General features: G+C 41.2%; 1 protein-coding gene across 1 annotated transcript in view; it reads right to left on the bottom strand.

The window, feature by feature from the left end:
* The window catches only part of zgc:154142 (uncharacterized protein LOC555481 homolog), a 35,768-nt gene extending 12,430 nt beyond the window's left edge, over positions 1–23,338 (bottom strand). Inside the window, exons 1-20 of the mRNA XM_036517440.1 lie at positions 23,200–23,338; positions 20,792–20,928; positions 20,020–20,113; positions 19,206–19,346; positions 18,828–18,925; positions 18,292–18,418; positions 17,586–17,810; positions 17,013–17,234; positions 13,977–14,117; positions 13,466–13,690; positions 12,922–13,107; positions 10,063–10,172; positions 9,193–9,293; positions 8,376–8,653; positions 7,825–7,988; positions 7,279–7,462; positions 3,623–3,841; positions 2,730–2,870; positions 2,112–2,348; positions 1,779–1,927 (exon numbers count right to left, since the gene is read on the bottom strand). Of these exons, the coding sequence (XP_036373333.1) occupies positions 1,779–1,927; positions 2,112–2,348; positions 2,730–2,870; positions 3,623–3,841; positions 7,279–7,462; positions 7,825–7,988; positions 8,376–8,653; positions 9,193–9,293; positions 10,063–10,172; positions 12,922–13,107; positions 13,466–13,690; positions 13,977–14,117; positions 17,013–17,234; positions 17,586–17,810; positions 18,292–18,418; positions 18,828–18,925; positions 19,206–19,346; positions 20,020–20,113; positions 20,792–20,928; positions 23,200–23,338 (3,318 nt within the window). The remainder of the gene's footprint in view (positions 1–1,778; positions 1,928–2,111; positions 2,349–2,729; positions 2,871–3,622; positions 3,842–7,278; positions 7,463–7,824; positions 7,989–8,375; positions 8,654–9,192; positions 9,294–10,062; positions 10,173–12,921; positions 13,108–13,465; positions 13,691–13,976; positions 14,118–17,012; positions 17,235–17,585; positions 17,811–18,291; positions 18,419–18,827; positions 18,926–19,205; positions 19,347–20,019; positions 20,114–20,791; positions 20,929–23,199) is intronic.
* Between the last annotated feature and the right edge of the window lie 1,356 nt (positions 23,339–24,694).

The following is a 24,694-nucleotide window of genomic DNA, read 5'->3' as shown; positions in this document are numbered from 1 at the left end:
GATTCTTGTCTTGTACTTGTAGTTCTATCTCTAACCTTGTATTTGTAGCACGTTTTTTGCCTATGTAGTATAGCGGTACTTTATTGTCCCAGTGATTGTATTCGATATATGTAACCTTAGATCAGATTAGCTCTGGCTCGCTACACTGACCTTGTGCTCAGCTTCAGCACTATTTGCATTGTATGACCTGTACATATCTTGCCCTTGTGCCTGTGCCTGTTTACCCACTATATGCACTTTTGTACATGGGTTTGGATAAAAGCATCTACTAAATGAGTAAATGTAAATGTGGGCTGTGATGGTTACATTTACATCATCAACCGCCAGTGGGAAATGGTGAGTTTTGTTCTCCAAACGTGCACGATTTTTGAATCATACACTGGCCAAAATATTGCTGAGGTGCTGAAATTGGCTGTTAATGAATGGGAGCTTGGAACAGCAAATCAGCCCACTGCCGTTGTTACAGACAACGGTAGAAACATGGATGTAGCAGTGAGAGAGGCTGGGCTAGGACCGCACATCAGGTGTTTAGCCCACACTAAATCTGGGCATCTAAGCGGGACTGGGGGTTCCCTGTGTTAGCCGTTTGCTGGGCCATGTGAGAAGGATTGCAGCATATTTCCACAGAAGTAGCACTGCCACCACAACTTTGGCATCAAAACAAAAACTGCTCGGACTGCTACCGCATAAACCCATGATTGATGTAAGCACCTGGTGGAACAGTACACTGGATATGCTAAATCGCTACCTCGAAAAGCAGGCAGCTGTGACAGCAATCCTTTCAGCCCAGAACTGCGACACAACACACGGGACATTGATACTGTGGATGGCAATGACATCAGTAATGCAGAGGACATTGTGAAATTGCTCAGTCCTCCCAAAACAGCCACCAAAGTGTTGAGCGATGGAAAAAAAACTGAAAGTGTCACTGATATTACCCCTGACCCACACGATTTAACAGTACGGCGCCCAACAAGGAAGACTCAACTACAGTGGCCAGTATGAAGAGGGCGATCCTGTAGAAGCTTGTGGGCAGGTATGTTTATGACTGTCTTCTGGAGAGTACAGTTCTGGACCCAAGATTCAGAGCTCTGACTTATGTTGGTGAGGACCAGCGCAAGGTTGTTTTGAAATGGCTAGGGGAGAAACCACTGCAGCTGAAGCAGTATCAGGTATTTATTTATAAAACAGAAGACATGCTTGTATGTAACGGGTAACTCTGGTGTTTTGTAGTTTGGTAATGGCTTTCCAATCCAAGTTCAGACATTTGCCCCTCATCTTAGTGAGGACATTGTTTATACATTAAGGACATTCTGATTTATTCTTATTTTTCCTTTTAGTTTCAAGAAGGTAGGGATCTGCTTGTTTAAAAAAGCACATTTATTTTAAGTTAAGAGATTCTGAGATTTTATTTTTGCATTTTGCACTGGAGTCTGCAGAATAAGGGAAAAACTGCAAGAAAAAGAAATGGTTTGAAAACAACTTTTTTGTAAATGTACATGCCTAAGAAGGAATAAAGAACTGTGAGATCAATTTGTTTTCAGTCTTACTTTGATGAACATATCATGAATGTATCGAACCATGAGCCCTGAATACAGAGTTACTGCCCCAGGGGTTTCTGATAGAGCAGCAAGTGCCACATTACAGTTGGTACAGAAATACTGCCCCAGGGGTTTCTGATAGAGCAGTAAGGGGCACATTTCAGTTAATACAGAGATACTGCCCCAGGAGTTTCTGATAAAGCAGTAAGGGGCACATTTCAGTCAATAAAGAGATACTGTCCCAGGAGATGGGGTGGTAAGAGGTTCAGTGGTCCAGAGGACGTGGAAGCCTTTCTCTTGTCTCGCAGCATCGCTGAGGAATCGGATGATGGCCACGTTTGCTGAGGTGGTTATGGGCGGCGGAGCGGTATGTCCACAGAAGGGACCTGTGTGGAGATTTACTCAGCATTACTCAGCAGAAAGCCTCATTTCTCCTCAGGCACTATGGGCCAAATTTAACTGACTTGAGTAATTTCCATCTTTGAAACATATACTGTATATATTTTTTCCAAACCATTCTTGTTTCATGCTGTACATGCAATCAAAGCCAAGCATAGAAACAGCACTGACCAAAAGCCATGCCATCCTTGCTCTCTCCGTCGTAGATGGTCACATGGTCCATGCATGAGCCCAGCAAGTTCGCAGGCTGTATGTGGAAGTCAGTGAAGTTCATCTGGATCTTCCTCCCAGTCTCCACTGTCATGCGCCAGGTGCAGACTTTCAGCGCGGGGTAGTCAGCACTGGGCCAGCCAGGGGACACTATCTCCCCCTGCTCAGTGTACAAATTACCCCCACACTGTGCCACACCTGAGGATAAAACACACCAGGTGAAAACAGCTGCTGTCTGTCTGATTTATTCATTTTCATATATTGGTGTAATCAGAAAAACAAATAATATCTACACACAACAACCATATGGATTAATGTTTAAGGATTAATTGGGTGCTGACCCTGTGGACACCCTTCACAATGCCTTTTCGTAGCATAACTGCCTTAAAACGGCACAAGTCATACCACAGTTGCGTGAACCAAAGGGGGGCCTGTAATTATTGATTCCAATTCAAAAACAGCATCCCAGTGGCAAGTAAGGCAGTTATGATGGTTTGCAGTCCACTGCTTGCTTGAGGATGTCCCCATGAGTTTCCGTTTGATATGTATAAGAGCCAAGGCGGTCCCAGGATAACTCACTGGGGATATCGGCAGGGTCCACAGCCCTCCAGGATGCACTAAAGCCAGTGTCCACCACCCTGCTGTTGGAGAGGAAGCTGATGGTCAGAGTCTCACCTGCACTCACCAGGTCAGCCGGAACACCACTCCCACAGTGAGTCCCTGGGAGGGAATGCAGACACACAGTGCCACAGCGCCGGCATAGTCACACACTCAGAGACGCCTCACACATGGGAAACACACTGTGGGCACTAACTGATCTTGGAATTGCCACCTTTATGTCTCAATTCCATGGGTAGCTGCCAAGTTTTGGATCCACTTTATTTGATAGTCACTGGTTGACGGCTCCATTTTCATACAGCTACAACATACCACTGTCGAATTCTCACTCTCCACTAGTGTGTTTAGCCAATGGTGTCACCCTTCACTCAACATTAGTGTTGGCCACATTGCTTTGTATTTTTAAAATGTGACTTTTCAGTAAAAAGCAGCCTTATTATTCAGGACAATATGGCAATAATCAAGCCTCCTACCCTATTCAATTTTTCACTTCACTAGTATATGTCTTGTATGTAAATCAGTGATAAAAGCTTTGTCTTACTAATTTATGACCATAATTCACTCAGTTTCAATATACAGTTGATTCTGACAAACATTTTTTTTAATATGTCAAAGGAGAATATTACATTGAAGCAGATATATAAATGCACAATCTACATAATTTACAAAGATGAGACCTCCCCACCCACCTACACACACACACATGTTGGCATGCATACTCACCCACACACATGCACACATACTCACATGTAGGCACACATTCTCTCTCTCTCTCTCTCTCTCTCTCTCTCACACACACACTCTCACACACACACACACACACACACACACACACACACACAGCTATGATATACCTAAGGTGCCTAACTGATCAGACAGAGTGAGCTTGTCATTCAGACACAGCTGACTGTCTTCCAGAGAGAACTCCTGGAAGTGCAGATGGACCAGTTTGCCTGCAGGGGCTTTAATGTTCCACTGGCAGAGGGCGTTGTTGCTGTAGCTCAGCGGATGGTCCATGGAAGAAAGACTGCCCCCCAGGCCCGTCATATCCTTCGGCCCACCACAGCCAGAGACTACAGGACAGGAGAAAGCCAGCCCACAACACAACAAAGCAGGATTCATTAACAAAATACCTCACTATTACCTATGTGGAATCTCATACAGAGTACAACAGTTAGTACAGATCCCTGCTAGGCACTTAGACAATGGCAGCAGGATGCAGAGTAATATTTCTCTCATGAATCATTATGTGGCACCATGTGGACATTGTTATCGAGTGATTTTGCTCTCATGGATCATTATTAGGCTCCATGTTCACATTAGTATGGAGTACACTCTTCTTATGGACACATGTACGGTTGTGTGTGTATATTTCATTACTGTTATTCAGACTGATGATCATTTACTGAGTTAATTGTTTAGTACCTATTCTCTGTTTGCACTTGCTGCTCTCTGATATGCATTTGAGTGCTGTATATAAGTATGGCCCACAGTATGAACCATGAGGACCTTATAATTCACTCCAGATATACAGTATGTTCTTTTGACTAATAAAAAATAGCACTACCAACACTACTAATAATTTCAATAATAACAACCATTGTAATTCTGGTGGCTGTGTGGTGTACTGGTAAGTAGCAGGGCTCATGAGACTGTTAGCTCAATTTCCTACTGAGGCACTGCTGCTGTACCCTTAGCCAAGGTACTTGACCCAGATTTGCCTCAATAAATATCCAGCTGCAGGTGCGCCGTAAGGGGGGAGGGGTTAGGATGATTCCAAGGGCCCAGTACTGACAGGGGGCCCTCACAGAACACTATTATTATTATTATTATTATCATAAGTAAGTTAATGTCATTAAAATTATCATTTTTATTTTATCTATTAAAAAGTTACAAATGAAACAAACTTGTGCTTTGTTTCTCCATTTTTGGCAAAATTATCAGGATAACCTTTATATTTCACCCCTCTCTCTATTCATTGCATGGTTCAGTCTTGCGTACGTACACTTTCCAGCAACAATTACAGAGCGCGCTAGAATCTTTGCTTTCCAGTAGGTGCGCTTACAAGCAGAACAGATGGTGAACTGTCAGTAGATTTGACATGTCATTGAAGAAGTCGGGATATCAAAAACGAAAAGCGAGGCAACAGAAAACTGAGAGGGAGAAAAATGGCTGACTGTCACCCAGTTTTTTCCAAAGAAAGGTATATTTATTTACGGACCCTCCTTTGGTGCCCATTAACATGTAGCTACCTAGCCAACATTACTATTGTGGCTTAAACACTGCCTGGATGATCTAGCTAACTAACAAGTTAAGTTAACTTACAGTGCAGTGTCATTTTGCTTAAATATTCAGTAGGTTAACTTTACTGCCGAAACCACCAAAAATGAGATGAGTGCAATTTTGGGCCAAATATAATTAATATAGCTCAGTGAATTTGTAGCCAGCTAGTGCACACTCTTGCTGTAGCTAGCTAACTAGCATACATGGTAATTAGTTTGTTCACTGAACAGGTCTGCCCTCGTCATGCACAGATGCAGCTTCAGGATTAGGAACCCTTCCCTCAACCCACCTCCCAGTTGAAGAAGAAGGAGGTGAGCAATATTTCGTTGATAAAATATTTACAGCGCAATCCATGAAGCTAAAGGTCTTTGGGGTTAAGGCTCATACAAACTGATTTTGAATATTTTAATGTATGCTGTATTACCATGTGAGCAGCTAGCTAGCAAGCATGGAACACAACTTTAGCTAATAGTCACATTTAGCTCATCTAGTTCTTCCAGTAATGAACATTGACAACTGGCACATTAAAATATAATGGTTAGATAGCTAGATAACATTTAAGCTAGCTCATCTCCTGTAAAGGCGGTATTGCCACTTTTGTCACCCTTTTTATGATTATTTTTTCCAATCAACCACTGCTACTAATTAAGGATGCAGCCCAGCTTGTTCCAAATCAATCAGCAGAATGTTAGTGTATTATGATAACTCTGTTTCTATGTATTACTATGTTAACACTTTTAGAGGACAGAATTTGAATTATGCACCTCATGGATACCCTAGAGCATATGTGTCAAACTCAAGGCCCGCGGGCCACATCTGGCCCGGCGTACAATTTTATCCGGCCCTCGAAATCATTTTATATAGATTTACTATAATGGCCCGGCTATATGAAGCGCCGATAACACTCAAACTACAGATCCCACAATGCAGCGGTTCAGCTGCCTTGTCGGACGCAAGGCTACCTTGAAACATTCCCGCGTCAATCAAGTTAGCTAAGTGTCTGTTGCTGTACGCTACGCGATACTAGCCCCTCACAATGGCCAAGAGAAAAGTTGATTCTGAAAACAGAGCCTTTCAAAACCGATGGGAGGCTGAGTATATGTTTACTGACATTGCCGGTAAACCCGTGTGTCTTCTTTGTGGGGCTAATGTGGCCGTAATTAAGGAATGTAATGTAAAACGGCACTACGAGACAAAACATCAGGATAAGCTAAAAAACCTGAATGCAGAGCAGAAGATACAGAAAGTAGAAGAATTAAAGAAGAATATGACGTTCCAGCAGACGTTTTTCACCAGAGCAAAATCCCAAAGTGAAGCCGCTGTGAAAGCAAGTTTCATTGTGGCAGAGGAGATCGCCAAATCAGGCCGGCCACAACACAGGACCTCACACCAAACCTAAACGAACTTATTGCCAAAAAAAGATGCCAAGCATCCAGCTCTGACAAAATGGCATAAGAGCAAAGAAAACTGAATGTTTTGATTTGTTGTTATTTTAACTTTTGGTGAAAAGCACAAATTTTATTTATATTTCCATTTTTTTTCATATTTTGAATTTGTATAATTTTGACAGGAGATATTTTTATGGAGAGCAAAGTATTTTGAGTTATTTAAAGTTTAAGTTTATTTATTCTGTAATAATATTCCTGTCTGTTTTTATTCATATTTATGTTCAAAAAACGTTCAGTTTTAGTGTATTCAATAAATGTTTATCCTGTTCGGCCCGCGACCTAAAGTGTGGTTTGAGTTTTGGCCCCCTGTGCAATTGAGTTTGACACCCCTGCCCTAGAGCCAAACTTTACAGGAAACACGTTCACCAAAATTTCAACTACTGAATTTTAATGAATTCCTCAAAACTGATTTTGAATTCACATATGTTTTTGCTAGAAAATAACATTAATGAGATGCCACTCATGTACCTCTGACCGTCCATACATGACAGGAGGCTAAGTATTAGGTAATTAACACTAGACTACACTTGAGGTACCAGTCTACAAATTATTAAACTTTGGGATGTCAAATGGGTTTTCTAGGTTGGTGGGTGGTCTAGGTTTGGGGGGCCCAATATTATATCCTTTCATAAGGCCCAAAATTTCTAGCGGCGCCCCTGTCCAGCAGTATAAATGGATAAAACTGTAACTTGTGTAAGTTGCTCTGGATAGGAACGTCTGCTAAATGACAATAATGTAATGTAATGTAATGATAATGTCAGTGGAGAGAGACGTCATACTATGCATGTCGTAGATGTTCTTGCGAATGACTTGGTCTATCCAGGGCATGTAGGCTGAGGCACGTGTGAAAACACTGGGCTTCTTGTCCATGATGCAGCCGATGGGCCCGAAGCTGGTGATGCCATGCACCTCCCAGGGATGAGCAGGGCTGTCCTGGCACACCAGAGGACCTCCCGAATCCCCCTGTTTTACAGAGCAGGTCCCTTGTGACTATGTGCGCCATTCAGCACAACTTGCACTGCATTTTCAGGTCTAACCTGGCCTATATGGTAACAGCAGACAGAACTAACACCACACTAAGCACAGTGACCCTGGATAAAAGACTCTGTAACAACAACAACAAACAACACAAACAACAACAAAAGGCAATAGTGTATAAAAGTGGATAAAATTGTAGCATATGTAGGTTTCTCTAGATGAGAATGCTAAATGACAATAATGTAGTATGACAATAACACACAATGAATGCAGCAAAAAAAAGTGATCATTAGAAATATCCAGTACATGTTTCTGTACAAGCCCGAACATACATGTAACATACACACCTGGCACACAGACTTAAGCTCATCAGGCTTGGTGAACCCACAGCAGATCATGGATGGCTTCACTTGGAACCACCAGTAATCCATCCTCTTGCAGGTATCAAATGGGACGACAGGTAGGGCAACTTGGTTGAGGGTCTCTGCCACTTTTGGATTTGTAGAGTTACCTGGTGCAAGTGTTGGTTTGAATCAACTGTCAACAAATTGTTATCAACAGTCAACTCAATTAACAGTATTTCATTCATTTCATTGGTCAATTCTATAATATCCCCTAAACTGCTAACCAAACTTTTGCACTAATCAGTCAGTGTGAGACGTTCCATAGGATAACTATTGACACAGCAGATGCATTGTCACTGTTTACCCAACAGACGGAGACATAATCACATTACTGTTTCAGCCTTCACCACTACAACATACAGTATGTATAATGCAATGCCAGTAATATAAAAAGCTCTCCTGCAATTTATTCACATTTGTGAATTACACAGTGAAAAGACAAATGTTTGTTGATGCAGTGGTAGAATTTGTAAGGCACAGAGCAGAGGTCCAACCTGTCTCGTCCCCCCAGCCAGTAGCATAGCACATCTTGCCTCCAGGCAGTTGCTCTTCAACAGAGGGCATGCACACGTAGGAGATCTCAGCACTGGGCATCACTTCCCCATCAAGTCTGACAAGGGCAATGTCAAACTCGACAGTGGGCACCTGCGGGTACCTGAAGCCCTCATGTCTGTAGATGCCCAGCACAGAGAAGCACTTCTCACTGGGCTCCTCAAAGGTTAGGTTGTGTTTCCCCAGACACATGCGCCAGCGCTGGAGTTCATCTGCATAACTGCAATCCACAGCACATGAGGAGCACTTTTACAGGTACTGTGTATGTATGTGTGTATGTATGGGTGTGGGTGTGGAAGATCGTGTGTGTATGTGCATGATTGTGACCTCTGATCTGCTATCCAGCTCTATGCCCTTCCACCATCCGCTCACAGCCCCAAGGACATGATCTCCGATCTGCTATTCAACCCAATGGTGTACCAGCATCTACTCACAACTCTGAGAGTAGAGTTCCCTATATCCTACATCACCATTTAATGATGTACTGACTGTGACTCTTAACAACTCAATATTTGTTACATGATATAAATGTATCCCACAGTTTGCCAGGAGTTTATCAGAATTGCCTTTTCCAGTGGCTCAAAGAACAATATTTCAATATTTCCAATTCATTGTCACTTTGATTTTTGTCCTGTTTTTATTCCCTTTGTAAATAACTGTGTGAAAAGTGTGCTATACTAAATAAAATTGGTTTAACTGATTAATCAGGGAAAATACTCTGTAACAAGGAAATGCCAGTTTGCTGGAAAGAAGCCTTACTTAATGAAGCAATGCGCTGCTGTTAAAATCCAGTTCTTGTGGATTAAAGTTCCACCACACGTGTGGAAGAATGTGGGCTCTGTTTGGCTGGCAGGCCACACCTGTGGAGAGTTAAAAAGGTATTCAGACATTGCATATCCTTAGTGTGGCTTGATTAAATGTCAGGACTGTGGCTTCTTAGCCTGGTTTGTTTTTGTTTTCCCTGTCCATGTGCTTTTGTTTTTCCCTGTTCCAGCCCTGCCATGCTCTCTGCCCTGTCTCCGCCCACCCTATTACCTGCCTGCCGGCATACCTGCATCCCATCTCCTTATTAGCCTTGCCCTATGTATTCCCCGTTTGTTTCTTGTCTCGTCGCGGGTTTGTCTCAGTTATTCTGCTATGCTATGAGCTGGTTTCCCTGTTCTGCCTGCCTGCCTGTCTGTCTGATTTTTTGCCTGCCTGCCTGCCTGATTTTTTGCCTGTTTACTTGACTTTGTCTTTGAATCTGTTTTTGGTATTGTTTGCTGTGCTTTTCTGGATTGTGACTTCGTCTGTTTTTTTACCTTGATTCCTGGACTGCGTTTTGGCTTATTAAACTCGTTTGTGCATCCTGCATTCCTGTCTGTGCCCGAGTCCCTGCCTGAGCTGTGACATTAAAACTTAATTAACTATGAGATGCATCTGCTTATCATGCTGTAAACCCTATGAGAATGAGTTCATGAAAAGACGGAACACAGAAATGAAGAGTGAAAAAGAAAGAACTTCTACCAAAGAAATCATGGAGGAACAGTTGATGCAAGTAAAAGATACCATTTTATTTTTAATATTGATGCCTGCCCTGCTTTTCCCTTTTACTGAATGGATGGGTCTAAACCCATCTCCAGGCTTTACCTGCATGGACACCTGCCACGGCCAGGAATGAGCTTTAGCAGGTTCACCATTGACAATGCGACTGTTGACCAGGGGGGGTATAGCAGGCTTTCCACAGACAGTTGGCCAGTCTGAGGCACAGGAAAAGGACAATATCAGCACTAGATTTCAAAATCTGTATTCTGTGTGACTCAGCTCTGTGTTCTTATATGAAATTCTGTATTGGTCAGATTATCACTTTGAAAACATTCTGAGAAGAAAACAAAACTGCACATGGTGATGCTAGCTCCTTGCTTTTATTTTCTTGCAATGAATACAGGTGATTATCTTAAACGAGGTGTACAGCATAAAGGCCGAATCTATGCATCTGTGCAGTGCAGCTGGGGCTCTTCCTCAGGCAGGTTCTATCCACCCATCAACCCTGTGCCAGTGCTATTCTTAAGCATTATGTTGCCTGTGTAATCAGTCCCTAATCTCTTACAATCCAGACTTTGTAATTAATCACAGTCCAATTTCTGTGTGATCCTGGAAGCAAAAAGGAATTTAGAAATACACTCAATAAAGTAACATTACTGCCATTCCAATGCTTAAAGGTTCTCCAGATATACATTTTCATTTCATGCTCTTTATGCAGTGTGGTTAAAAATATTACACAGACTGCACTGCACACAATGCTGTTTATAAAGTGGCATGAAAAAGTATCTTCCCCCCCTTCTTGAAGTATCACCCCTGTGAAAAGGTAAATGCCCCCTTAAATCTGGTAGGAACACCCATAGCGGGAAAAATTGCAACTAAACGCTTCCTATAGTTTGACATGAGCCTTGTACATCCCTGTGGAGGAATCTTCAGGACTTTGACTAGGCCACTCTGAAACATTAAATTTTGCTTCTTTTTAGCCATTCAGATGTGGACTTGCTTCTGTGGTTTGGATCACTGTTGTGTTTCATGACCAATTTACGCTTTACAGATGGTCAGACATTCTCCTTAAGAACTGTCTGCTACATAGCAGAATTCATGCTTCCTTCAATGACGCAAGTCATCCAGGTCCCAAGACAGCAGAACATCCCCATGCCACCACCATGTTTCACTGTATGTACAACGTTCTTACAATGGAATGCTGTATCCACTTCATGCCCTCTTTCTTATTGCTGAGTCATGAACACTGGCCTTAGCTGATGCTACAGAGGCCTACAGTTATTAGGAAGTCTTTCTAGGATCTTTTGAGACTTCCTGGATGAGGTGCCACTGTGCCCTCTGAGAAATTTTGGCAGGTCGGCCACTCCTGGGAATATTCACCACTACTCCAAGTCTTCTCCATTTGGAGATAATGGCTTGCACTGTAGTTCGGTGGAGTCCAAGAACCTTAGATGGCTTTGTAACCCTTTCCAGACTGATATATCTCAACAACCCAGCTGTTCTGGAATTTCCTTTGATCATGGCATTGTGTGCCTGTGTCTCTTTGATGGTAATGTTCAATATAAATGCCATTTAAGCTCAACAGGGCTGATTGCAATCAAAATATGTTTTGTGTTTTCTCAGGTTTCCCTTGTCTAATAATTTTTTTGATGATACAAAACCATTCAGTGAGAGAAACATGCAGTAAAAGAGGAAATCAGGAAAGGGGAAAATACTTTTTCATGCCACTGTACCTCATGGCTGTCCAAGACTTACAAATATGCTCTAAAAACTCAGAGTCATGCCTTCTGGCTTTCCACATAATCATGGATGGTGTCCTCAAGTGGCTATATTAGCGACCATGATCATAGGTTCCTGGTTAGGGATAGTGGTGCCACACCAAATTCCTCTGATCTTACATATTATCTAACTATTACCATCATGAAAAATGGGAGACTAATAATCTAATATCCCCAGGGCTGGTTGTCTCATTGTTATATCATGCAGAGCCAGGGAAATACTTCCTTTTTCATCATCTGTCTAACTAGCCAGTCCCTCACTGCAGCTGCTGCTTCCTGGGTTGGCCATGAGATGGCCACATAACTTCCTTGAGTTCTCTGTCTCATTTAGTTCATGTGTTTTATCTGTGCTGATTAGGTAGTGCTCGCACCTGTGCTGACTGCTATTTGAGTTCTGCCTTTTGTCCCTGTCTTTGCTCAGTCTTGAGTTGCCATATGTATGTGTATGTGTCTGTCTGTGCATCTTTGTGTGTGTGTATGTGTGTGTGTGTGTGTATATATATATATATATAGTGAATCTCCAGTATGGGTAATTGTGACAGAGTGCTGTCACTATGGCTGAGTATGCGCTCTGACTGCCATACCAACAAGCCTGGCTCTTTGGTGTTGTGGTCAAGCAGCAGGTTTGGTACCCTGTAGACCCAGATTCGAGGCTGGGTAGGGTGACTGCTCTTGCACTTTGCTACAGTAGCTTTACTTTTGAACCAAACCTCCTGTATCTCAAGACCTCTCTGCATTTGGGTTCACTCTCTTCCTTGTCATATTCACTTTATGTCTTGGAGAAATCAGGAAAAATATAGTGTCTCTAACCTCAAAGCCAAAGCACTTCTCAGAAATATCAGAGACAGTGATGACGGTGAAGCAGACTTCCACTTGTTACACAGCTGGCTGAATGAGATGAACACCAATCTGAGCACAGCAGTGAGTGATTCATTTAGATTAGGAGCTCTACTCCTTGCTCCAAGCCAACAACCTGCTTGTCGGACATTTAACAAGACCTTGTTGTCTATACTCATATACTCAATTCCCCATAGGGTCACTGCTGCTGTACCCTTGGGCAAAGTACGTAACCCACAATTGCTTCAGTAAATATCCAGTTCTATAAATGGATAACATTGTAAAGACCTATAATTGATGTAAGTTGTGCTGAATAAGACTGATAAGCCATGTGAATGAAGATGGTTACCAATGGTGATGTTGTCCCAGGGGTTGGGTAGCTGTGGGGGCTCTGTGGGAGCAGGCTGGGACATGTCAGTGGTCCAGTAAGCCCTGAAGCCTTTGGCTTCAGTGAAGAAATCAGCATGGAAGCGTATCAGCAGTTTGTTTCCTTTTGTTTGGATTGTAGGTGGGAGTTTGGACCCACAAAATGGGCCTGATGGTGTTAAAAACAAGCAGAAAATCACCATTCGCTTATTCTGTTCAAATGCATTTTTATAATTAATATAATTTTGTGGCCATTAGGCATCATTCAAAAATATAGACGTGTCACAGCAACAATGGCTTCAACAGCATTTGCTGTTGAACATGCCAACAGTTTAAATGGCTCAAATGAAGACATAAGTGAAAGAAATTGTAAATAATTAACCAATTAAAAAGTTAAAAATGTATTACAAAATTCACATAGCAGATGTGCTTGTAAAATTACCTTAACAAGTATACCTTACTTTAACAAACCATATCTCAGTACTTGCACTAAATGTATGGTAGAGACAGATTTACAGCAGACTCACCGTACATTTTAGCTCTGTCATAAATGACAACATTATCAAAGCATTTGCCAAGCAGAATGCCAGGCTCCTCCACCTCAAAATCTGTGAAGGTCAGCGTTATTGTTTTTCGAGGTGGAACCTGGATAATCCACAGGCATTGGCTGTTGCCAGGGTAATACATGGGCCAGTTTTTGGACCTGATAACCCCATCCTCCTCTTGTGAGGCTCCACCACAGCCCTGGATCTCTGAGGAGATATCGACACATTTCCATCATGAGTAAGGTTTATATATACAGTTAGTACATCTGTAACAGTGCCAAACTGCAGCTAAAAGCATGCAGAGAACTAGGTGATGTATGCTCAGCTGAGTGCACAAGGCACCATGTACCTCTTGTTTTAACTACATAAATGGGGTCTAATTTCAGATGTGACTTTTGTATTGTGATTAACCTACAGCTATGGCCAAAGACTACACTTAGGTAATCTAGAGACCATAAATATTTCACTGTGTGTCAGGACTCTGGGCTCTTACCTCTAATGTCCTCTGGATACACAGCTTCCCAATTTGCGGAGAATCCACTGTCAGACAGTCGTGCATCAGATTTAAACCTCAAGGACATTTCGTGATTGGAGCTGACAATGACTGGGGGAAGAATGAATCCACAGTGGGTGCCTGAAAAATAACACTTACATCATAAGCGCATGATCTGAGAACATATGGTCACTCACTCCCACACTCTGATAGCTTTCATGGTGAAAAAATGTAGCAGAAAAAAATGCTCTGAATGTTTTTTCTTCTTAATTAAATAGTCAACACTTTAATGTTAATATAACAGCACAGCTCTCGTTAAGATCATATTGCTGATAAATTTTATTCCAGATAAAGCAAAGGTCACATTTATTCACACCACTGTAGTTTTGTAATCCTCCTTTGGCATACATTATACTCATCCCATGCTTGTTTGTTAGGTTCAGAAACTTCAGAGGAGGATTTTTGGCCATTTTTCCTGGCAGAATTTCCCGAGGTCCTTCAGATGGTTTCGTTTTCATTTGTGAACTGATTCACTGAGTGCAAATCACAAATATTCAATTGCACTGAGGTCTGGTGATTGACAATGGCAGCTAAAAATAAAAGCTTTTTGCTTAGTTAAGCATTTCTTTGTAGATATGGATGAATACATAAGATCATTGAGATACTGGAATGTTCATTTGCAGCCAAGCATGAGGAATTTGGCCAACACCAGGATTTTTACATTTTGCAAGTTAAAGCTTTTTTGCAAGTTAAAGCTCTTGAGTCCTTCTTTCTGAACAACGGCTCTACCTGTAGATTCAGAACAACCCCAAAACATGGCAGATCCATTCTTCCCTCCCCCCATTTTAGGAAACTCAATTTTCAATCATATTAGTGAGGTAACACTAGCAAGCACATCTCAATTGTCAAAGATTGTAGGTTGGTAGCTAAAGAGCTGTATTAATAAGAGCTAAGCTAACTGGCCAAAAAGTAAATGATATACCTATCTAGCTGGCTTATAAAATACAATGAAATGGTTTCATGTTATATTTGAAATCACCACTGAACAGTTGGAATCTTACTGACTGGAAGGATTTTTATCTGATCACAGAAAACTTTGTAACAGTACTTTGCCTGTTCCATACTGTACTGAAAATCCATCAAAACCATTCATCAATCCATCAAAGGAATGAGATGTTAAGGGTTGAGCAGCTGGGACTCACCCCAATGTCATTAGCTGATCAAAACGTTTTATCAATATTTCAATGAAAAACTTCCTATTTGCATATTTGAATCTGAATGACTCATTTCATGATGAGGTAGGATTCACAGCGACCTCCACCTTGCATGAGATATTTAGCATTATTTCTTTCCATTTGTAAATACAAATGCTCCAGAGAATCTGTGTTCTCTCTTACAATTCTTAGAGGCTGTATTAAATAGATGCTTTATTGACCATTACTTAAAAACACCATTAATGTTTCTGTGCCAGAGATTATGATTTTTAAAGATACTGTTAAAATCCCAGTGAGCGAGCGAATCAGTCCCTGGACAATGACTAGCTAACTACACCAGTTACCTATTGAGCTATCTCAGTAGCATAGAGTAAACTGTAAATAAAGTTAGCTATACTTAGTGAAAAAGTTAGCTACCTAGCCAGTGACTTTGCTAGTGAGCTAATGGAAACCTTTTTGAAAATAAAACTAGGTAGCTGGTGTAGAAAGCTAGCTGGTTAGTTAACAAACCAATGAGTCCAATGACAAGCTAGGACATTAGCTTGTATGAAACAGAAAATTGTCTGAGAATAAAATTAAGTTGCGCACAGTACAGATATATACTAGCAGCTTCTCCATCTAAACAGTGAATAACTTAGCAAACCCACTGGCTGAACACAGAATTAGCTAGCTAACTGGCAATCTATATAACCCACCAATTAGCCCGCTTGGTTAGCTAATTAACCGTAAGTTGACACTTCCAACCAGGACGTGTCAATTCACGGCTGGCCGTAAATAATAATGTTAGATTAGGATGATAAGGCCCACGTCTTGATACTTGTTGTGAGGTAACATGCAGCCCACTGTTATAAGGTATATTGCTACACTTGCATTAATAAAAATGCCAACAAGGATGCCAATAAGGAGATAAATTAGCTAGCTAGATTGGAAACTCTTTTCTGCCAAGGATAAAAACTAGAGACTTAAAATAGTGTTAAAAATGTAAGGGAGTTAAAAGAAGAAAACAAGAAAAATAATAATGAAGTGCAAATGGCCCAAGTTTCAACAATTGATCATAACAGGGTGTATCCAAATTCTGTATGTTTAAATGAGTTAGATGGCACATGGTTAAGTGCTTATTGTCAGACCTGAGGGTCATTGTGGTTATTTGGGTAGGAAACACCAAAGAGGGCCAAACTGTCAGTGCTATATAGGTATGGCATATGCTCTGTCAACCTTTAATTTAACAGATTGTATCTCTCCCATACTAGTGCGTAAACAGCCAAAAATAAAAGCAATCTCTGCATCCAGTGAAAGAATCATTTACAGTAAAGAGGAAGAGACAGAGATGAAAGAGAAAGAGAGATGAGATGAAAATTCCTTGCCTGTCTGATCAGGGGAAATGTAAGGTAGGACTGATCCCAAACAAGTTGCTAGACAAAAGATTTTAAAGACTGTGCACTATGCAGTCCTTTTGGATATCAGTTTGACTGTTCAATGTGCAGAGAGAGAAGTATCAACAACTTTTGAGATGAATGGTGTTTGGCATGCTTGCCTCTACAGGGAGACAATATGCTTATCTTTGCAAGCTGATCAACAGATTTCCAGCACTGGGGTACATACTCAAACCTTCAATGAGTTCACATCAGAGTTAATCAAATCAAAGTTCAAACAGAAAGCACAGATGCTTATCGTCTCATGCTTAAATGGCTGATAGTTGTTTGCAACATTCCCTTCTCAGGCCTTGAGAAGATTAGATACAAAGCAGTTGATTTGGGGACCCATAAGCTCTACTGTGCGGCTGTACCTTAGTGGAGTGGGAATGTTGATAAACTCTACATACCCAATGACTGCAGACTGTCCGAAACCAGAAGTGCATCATTCCCACAATTCCCTGCTTCTCCCACAACAGCCATGTGTGAGACCTGCAGTTTGACCAGGAAGCCCTCTGGGACCGAGATGTTCCACATACACTGTAGATCAGCTGGGTAGGCCTGTGGGAATCCTTTGGACTGGACTGTGCCTTTGCGGCCATGCAGCTGCGCATTTGTTCCACAGCCTGAATCTGAAAATGAGGAATGAGGTTATGCTTCAAATGAAAGGATAGAAAAAGTGACTGACGCATACCCACATGCATACATACATACAGTATGCACATATACACTTGCATGCAAACACTCAGAAAGTATTGATAGTGTATGTCAAAGGTAAAGTTTACAGCTGACAGTTATTAGACCTATAACAATTACCATTATCAGAATCATCACCCCACCTCTTAGATATGCACTACCATGTGGAAGATAACAGGGACAAGAGTCCACTAAAACCTAGAGCAAAAATACTTCACAGGATAGAAGACCCCTGAGTATAAATGCAATTCTTAACTGAAAAGTGTGGACTGTGTTGGGCTACTTACCGACTGGTCCTGGTGTGGTGGTCATTATGGGCGGTACCATGGTAACAGGGGGTGTGGCGGTGGTCGTGCTGGTTAGGGTCGTGGTGGCAGGGGTGGTGGTGCTCACCAGCATGTAGCTGGCACGGAAGCCTTTTCCAGTCTGAGAGGAGTCTGATTTAAATCGTATTACCATGGTGTTGCCACTGGACACTACTGGGCTGGGAATCTTTTCACTACAGAAATGACCTGAGAAAGTAGATGCAACAAAGACTGTTTATCTCCATCTCAAAACGAGTTTTCATTTTTCATGAAATCAATATCTGTAGTGGAAGTTATGCTGAAATTAAAGTGTGTTACTGCTTTCTTTGCATCTTATATTGATCAACCTGAGATTAACTACATTTTTCACTATCCCAAAGTGTGTCTGATACTAAGTAATTGATTTAATTCATATTTAACAAATTCGGTGTAAGTCCTAAATATTTCATGTTTTGTCTTTGAAGCTCCTTGTTTTTAAATAGTTTGAATATCGCATTCAGTAGTAACATTTACAGGACTGAATTTCTTATTCACAAACCTTAAAGTGAATTTACTTCAGGCTATTTGACACATGCAGTTGAAAGCTTTGGCCTTCTTACATAAAACTATTCACTTAACATTACCATGTTGATCTGTTGTGTGGCTTTGTAGGCAATACATGAGCATTGTGTGTGTGTGGACTGTTTACCCAGGTGTGCTGAACCATCCGTATGTCCATCATAAACGTCCACATAGTCCCCACAGCCCTCAGACGCCAGCTCAAAGGCGGAGAATGTAAGCCGGATCTGTTCTCCTGCAGTAACTGTGATCCTCCACTGATACATAGCAAGGCGGCATGATTACAGACAGCACTGCCACAGACTACATGATCACAGACTGTGATCACAGACAGCGCTGCTACAGACTGCATGATCACAGACCGTGTGATCACAGACAGCACTGCCACAGACTACCTGATCACAGACTGTGATCACAGACAGCACTGCTACAGACTGCATGATCACAGATCATGTGACCACAGACAGCAGTGCTACAGACTGCATGATCATAGACCATGTGATCTCAGACAGCATTGTTGAAGTCATCACCCCTAAAACATCATTGCACTGTTACAGGGCAATAAATAATTTCTTCCCAGCAGAAAGGGTTTCATGCTCTTATGGTTTATAGACCCAGCACTCAGTCAGGATCTGGTGTGAGCCTTGGCAGTGGGAGAGTTGGTACCTGGTAGAGAACTCCATTCTCATAATTCTGAGCAGGAAAGCCTGGGGTTAGAATCTCTCCATGGTCCCCCTCTACAAGCCCACCACCTCCTGTTATTTCTGGAAGCAGGAATAGAGAGTGTTTCAGCTCAGCAGCCACCCAGAGGAGCTCTGTTAGCACACAGCTTCTACCGAGGCACATAGTTTATACATCATTTCAATAACTAAATCTAGGGCTTCCACCATTTTAGTGTTAATCAAAATCAGATACAAAAAAATATTCATTTATCCAAAATGTATTGAAGTCTTGAAGCCTGTGCATACAAGTTACTACACACTGGAGGCCAGTTTTACACGCACCATCTATGACAACACTACTGCAGAAGATTGGGGGCCATACCTGAGATGCTCCCTGGGTCCACAGCTTTGTAAAGGGCTTTGAACCCTTTGTCTGTCCCTCGATCATTGGTGTCAAAATACACCACTAAGCTATTTCCCAAGGAAACAAATGGTTTGGGTTTGGAATGCCCACAAAACTTCCCTACAAAATATGAAGGAGAAAAAACATATGGCTATCAGTTCTATTCTGCATATTTGTTCTATATTATCTGCAAGCATAATGAAAACATCATTCTATAGTCACATAAATGTTTTAATTCACAATATGAAAACTACACAGAGAAAAAAATCAAGTCATATTTCAATATGTTGACCCCCCTCCCTTTGAATATAATGTACACGTTATGGTTTTTTTCAAGGGCCTTGCTTTGAGGCCTGCACCCTGCAAGGGTGGAGGCTTTAGTCAATCATGACACAGCAGTGAAGAAGGAACAGAAGTGCTTTTGCTTTTAAAACTGAGAGTGTGACGATTTTGACAGGCTCAGCGGAAGAAGACGTGTCATGCCCTGAATCTGGGGCACAGTGACACAGTTAAGAGCGGAAACAACAGGAGCTTCTGTGCATTCTGGGGAGAAACAGAAGGGGTGTCCATTGCAGAAACAGTGTGACCTATGTTTTCCTTAATCTGAATTACTGCAAAGACTGTGGCCCAGTGGAGAGGTACGTCACATTAAGATGGTTGACATCTCATTTACTGAACGGTGTGAGTTGCGTATGAACAGATCAGAAAAGCAGTCTCGATATCCTGATCTGCAATTTCAGTTTGCAGACATCCACTCATAAATTAGAGAACAGATGCCATTTTCTATGCTTACCAATTATTCCTAGGTTGTCCATTACGGTGATGAAATCTGCAGAACACAACTTAGTTTCTTCTATAGAGAAGTCTTCAAACCACACTTGGATTACCTATGCAAAAGAGTGCAAATTAAAAGGCCACCCTGGCAGCTGTAGCATAGCTAATACGGCATTTTATTCTTTCTGATACTGTATAAAATACACAATAAACACGTGTCCAGTGTCAAAAGTCCATTTTTAGAGTGTCCTCTAGAAATGCACCTCCCTGACACTGTAGACTTGATTACCATTGCACATTCTTGAAATGAGAAAGCATTGCTCAAGTTAAGCAAGTTAAAGCAAAAGGCCAAGGAGGACTGGATGCAACTTAACATTCCTAAAAATCATTTCACTGAAATCATCATGAAAAAACATGAATTACATCAGTCAATCACCATTCTATAGTTTATCATCTGTATGAAATTACTAGCCAGGTATCAATTCATTTTTTCCTACGGTATGTCATAGGGGATATTACCAGTATTTAGTGAGCCACATCCACTCTCATATTAAACTCCACTCTTTTCATAGCCTTTACGTTTTCTGTCATTATTGTTTAGATCTGGCCCATTCATGATGAAAATGTACATCCATTTAACAGGCTAGCTAGGTAGCTGTAGCTTTAAAGATGGTTTGTCTACAGACTAATTGGGAGATAATCTACATAAATTATAAGAAAATGCAAGACACTTCTTAGGAGTTCTAGTTCTACTTTGTCATTAGTATAATATTTTTCCAGCACATATTCACCTTTCCAGTGTCCACAATAATGTGCCAGCTGCAGGTCTTTCCGTTGTCATAGCTACTAGGGTAGTTCCCGCTGGTAAACTCGCCTGATGGTGCTGTGAACTGCTGAGGATTCCCACATCCAGAGTCAGCCACAGTGTCTGTGCGAAGACAAGAAACACATGTATGACCCAGTGCAACATGTGAGATCTGATTACATATACTACACTTCCAAACTGCGGTTATTTTTATAACACTTAATCTGGGAGGCTGTACTTGATATAATTTCATTGCAATGCTAGCATAGAGATTATGTATGTTATCACAGCACAACAGCATGTATACAGATTAAAGAGTGCACATGACAGTAATTGCAAAGTTGAAATTAAAGTCATGTTATCCTTAGATAATATCCAGACTTAGGTAATGACGTTTGCATCTTGTCAGCTAAATTCAAATTATTGATATCATGTTGCAATACTTCCAGAACTGACCACAACCAAATTTCAGTTCTTTTTGTACAGTTTTATTCCCCACTTCACATTTGCAAATCAATTTTAAGTTTGATAAAACTATTGAATATAGCTTATATATTGCTAATTACATATAAAAACATGAAAAATACATTAGATAAATGTAAGACTTTAATGAAGGATTCAGTCAAGTTAAAGTAGCGTATAGATTAGACAGTTGAAATCCAGCAAAAAAAGCAGGTATGTGATTGTCTAATGAGCTTTAAACCACACATCAATGCACCCCTGTACAGTACATGCAGATTCAAGCACAACATAGAAACAAAGTAGAAAATAGAATTGTTTGCATTGTGTAACTTACATTAATTCAACAGTGTTTGCAAATGTTTTAGTGAGATAGTTAGCCAAATGCACATAAACAATAACAAAATATTTCAGAAATTGAAATATTTATCAGGATGCTTAATGTTTCTAAGCCTTGGAATAGCCTTCCAAGATCCCTTAATTAGCTTAGAGTCAATTTTGTGATATGACATAACATGACATGGATATTTACACAGATCCTATTGGTTGATCCCAATAGCCCTTTATAATTTGTGAGAATTCCCACTTGCAGGAATTAGGGCTAAGGCCTATACACTTTGCCACTTCCATCTTCAAGGCTTTAGGGAGAGGTTGGAAGGGCTTTAGGCTACAGGGCAAAGGGTGGAATTATCACACAACAGAAAACTGCATTATCAGCCTTTTTAAACACAATTCCAAAGTCTCCCTTTTATCAGCCAATAGTAAGTTAGGCTGCAAATAAGCACAGCTGCTGTAGCCAACATGTCATTGTGTTGTTGTGGAGAGCACTTGCAGCACATGCTACTACAGCACATGTCAGTAATGTCTTCAAAACTGAAAAAACAAATGTCACCTCTGTCAAGCAGAAAACACACATAGTGGTCCAGCAGAAGTAAAGGTATCCCACACCCAGGCTTGATAAGGAGTGTACACTACAGGAACTGTGGTGTATGTGTGTATGCAGGAAGGCAGTGGTCAACTGAATGCTTTGTTTCCAATGCTTTGTTTGTAGGCTTCTTAAGAGTTTTCTGTGCCTCCTAAATTTAAGTTAATAAATTTTAAAGCTGCATTCAACATTTCTTTCAGGAAAGAAGTTGATTGTTACAATAAGTGACAATCTACTGGCAATTTTTTCATATTTTAAGTTCCACAGTGCACCTAAATGAAGTGGGCAGCACCTAGTGGATAGGCACTTCTCTGCTGATGTCATCTCACCCCTCGCAGGGTGCCTGACAGAGCTGAGACAAGGACAGCCTGCCAGCACAGCCCACCTCAATCTGTGGGAACAAAGGCAGTTTGTTCTGCCACTGTGGGTTTCCAGTCATTGTGAACTGATGCTGACAGCTGGGCTGTAGGGTACAGAGAGATCATCTGTGTACCATTTATTTAATGAATGAGGTACAACAGGATGCACTACAACCAGAGCTGATTTCTTTACATATTTTCCTGTTCTTGCTAGTGGAAAGAAAGAACCAAACAGAGCCAGCATAATTCCTTCATCCCATGCTACGAAGCGTAGAGCTCATATTCTCACTGTGAGATATATCATATCAAGAAAATGGGCTCTTGGGTGATACAGGCAATGCTGACACAGCTCTGACCAAACGGTGAAGACCTGTCCCTCTGAGTTTACACTGTCCCTCAAAGTTCATTTCCACTTGATCAATAACAATAATATTTTCATGATCTCTTTTGGCCTTCATTTTTTAAATTTCACATAGATTAGCTCATCTAAATGCTAATAACATGATTTTTATCATTTCACAATAAATCTGGGAAAGAAAATGTTGAAAGAAGAAATTATGTTTTCTATTAATCCATCAGAATAAGATTGAAAGCAAATACTCATGCCCCAGGATGCAATGTCAGATGCCCAATGGTGAGGTGAGCACTCACCTCCTCCATCACTCACGTCTGACCATCCTTTGCTCTCAGTGACGTATACCACCACCAGCCCAATGCAGGCTCCAGTCAGAAGCACGATGAGGAAGACAAGGCTTTTCTCCAGGGTAGTCAGGCCCTGATGGTGTCCCATGATGCCAAGTTCAGCTGGGAGTTGTGCCCTTGCTCATGGCTTCCTTGGGTTTATAACAGCATGTCTTCCCTGACCTTTGCACTTCCTGAACTATGTCCTTTTAACACAGAAAGGTACCTGTGAATCTGTGGCATGCTGTCCACAACACATCAATTTGCAGTAAAAGCAGGATGTTTTATACGGTTTAAAATATGTTTAACAATGTATTGTGTAAAGTGATTAATAATAAAACTTTAATCACTGACATAGCAATAAAAATATAAAAAGTGTATACTAGCATAGTAATAATGATATTAATAGTAATAATGTAGGTCTCCGTAATACAGGCTATTCTTTAACAGAACAGGTAGGTAATACAACTGTGAGCCAGTTTGCAGATGATGGTAGACAATGGTACAGGGTGCCTTTAAGAATGTTTCACTTTATGCATTAAAAAGTTTAAAAAAAATTTTTTACACAGCTGCATGGCATTTAATATATCAGAAATTGATGTATTTTCCACAACATTTTCTTTTCCGGAGTTCAGTACTGTAGCAAGGCTGGCCTCATGATTGGAGATTCCTATCTTAAAGATAGGCATTATTACATCTCATAAACTTCTGAACATGTGCTTTTATCTGATATCAACATGTCTACAACATGACCAAATGCAAAGCCTTAAGTCACTTCTATGCCCTCTTACATCTTTGCACACTACCACAGCTATGCCTCCCCATACTGTCACACACTGCCATCGCTCCAGCCCCTCATACTGTTACACACTACCACAGCTATGCCCCCCATACTGTCACACACTACCACAGCTACAGCCCCTCATACTGTTATACACTACCACAGCTACAGCCCCTCATACTGTTACACACTACCGCTGCTACGCCCCCTCTCATACCTCTGTACCTCTACGCCCTCTGTACCTTCGCAGCACAACCACAGCTATGCCCCTCATGCCACACTACAGGATAGAGGACAGTGTGATGTGACCCCCCCCCCCCTCTTCGTGTGTGTGTGTGTGCATCCCCCCTCCTTTATGTCCTTGTTGTGTACTCTACAAGTGATTGATTAGGAGAAGGCATTAGGTAGGAATAATTACAGACAGCTTACGGAATACTTGAATACATACTGTTTTCCATGCCTTTTTCCAGTTTCCATAAAAATAACCACAATGGTCTGGAGAGCTGACCCATTACCAGCATCAGCTTCTGCACCATCTAACTTCATTTGAACATGCAAAATCCTTTTGAAACTACATACGGATTTATCATAATGGTCAGTGCTGACAAGTTTTATATATATATATGTATATGTGTGTGTGTGTGTGTGTGTGTGTGTGTGTGTGATCAGGCAAATAATAATAAC

The sequence above is a fragment of the Megalops cyprinoides genome, chromosome 22 (genome assembly GCF_013368585.1).
Source record: "Megalops cyprinoides isolate fMegCyp1 chromosome 22, fMegCyp1.pri, whole genome shotgun sequence".
Taxonomy (NCBI): domain Eukaryota; kingdom Metazoa; phylum Chordata; class Actinopteri; order Elopiformes; family Megalopidae; genus Megalops; species Megalops cyprinoides.
The sequence above is the reverse complement of the archived record's forward strand: the minus strand, read 5'-3'. Positions and strand labels throughout refer to the sequence as shown.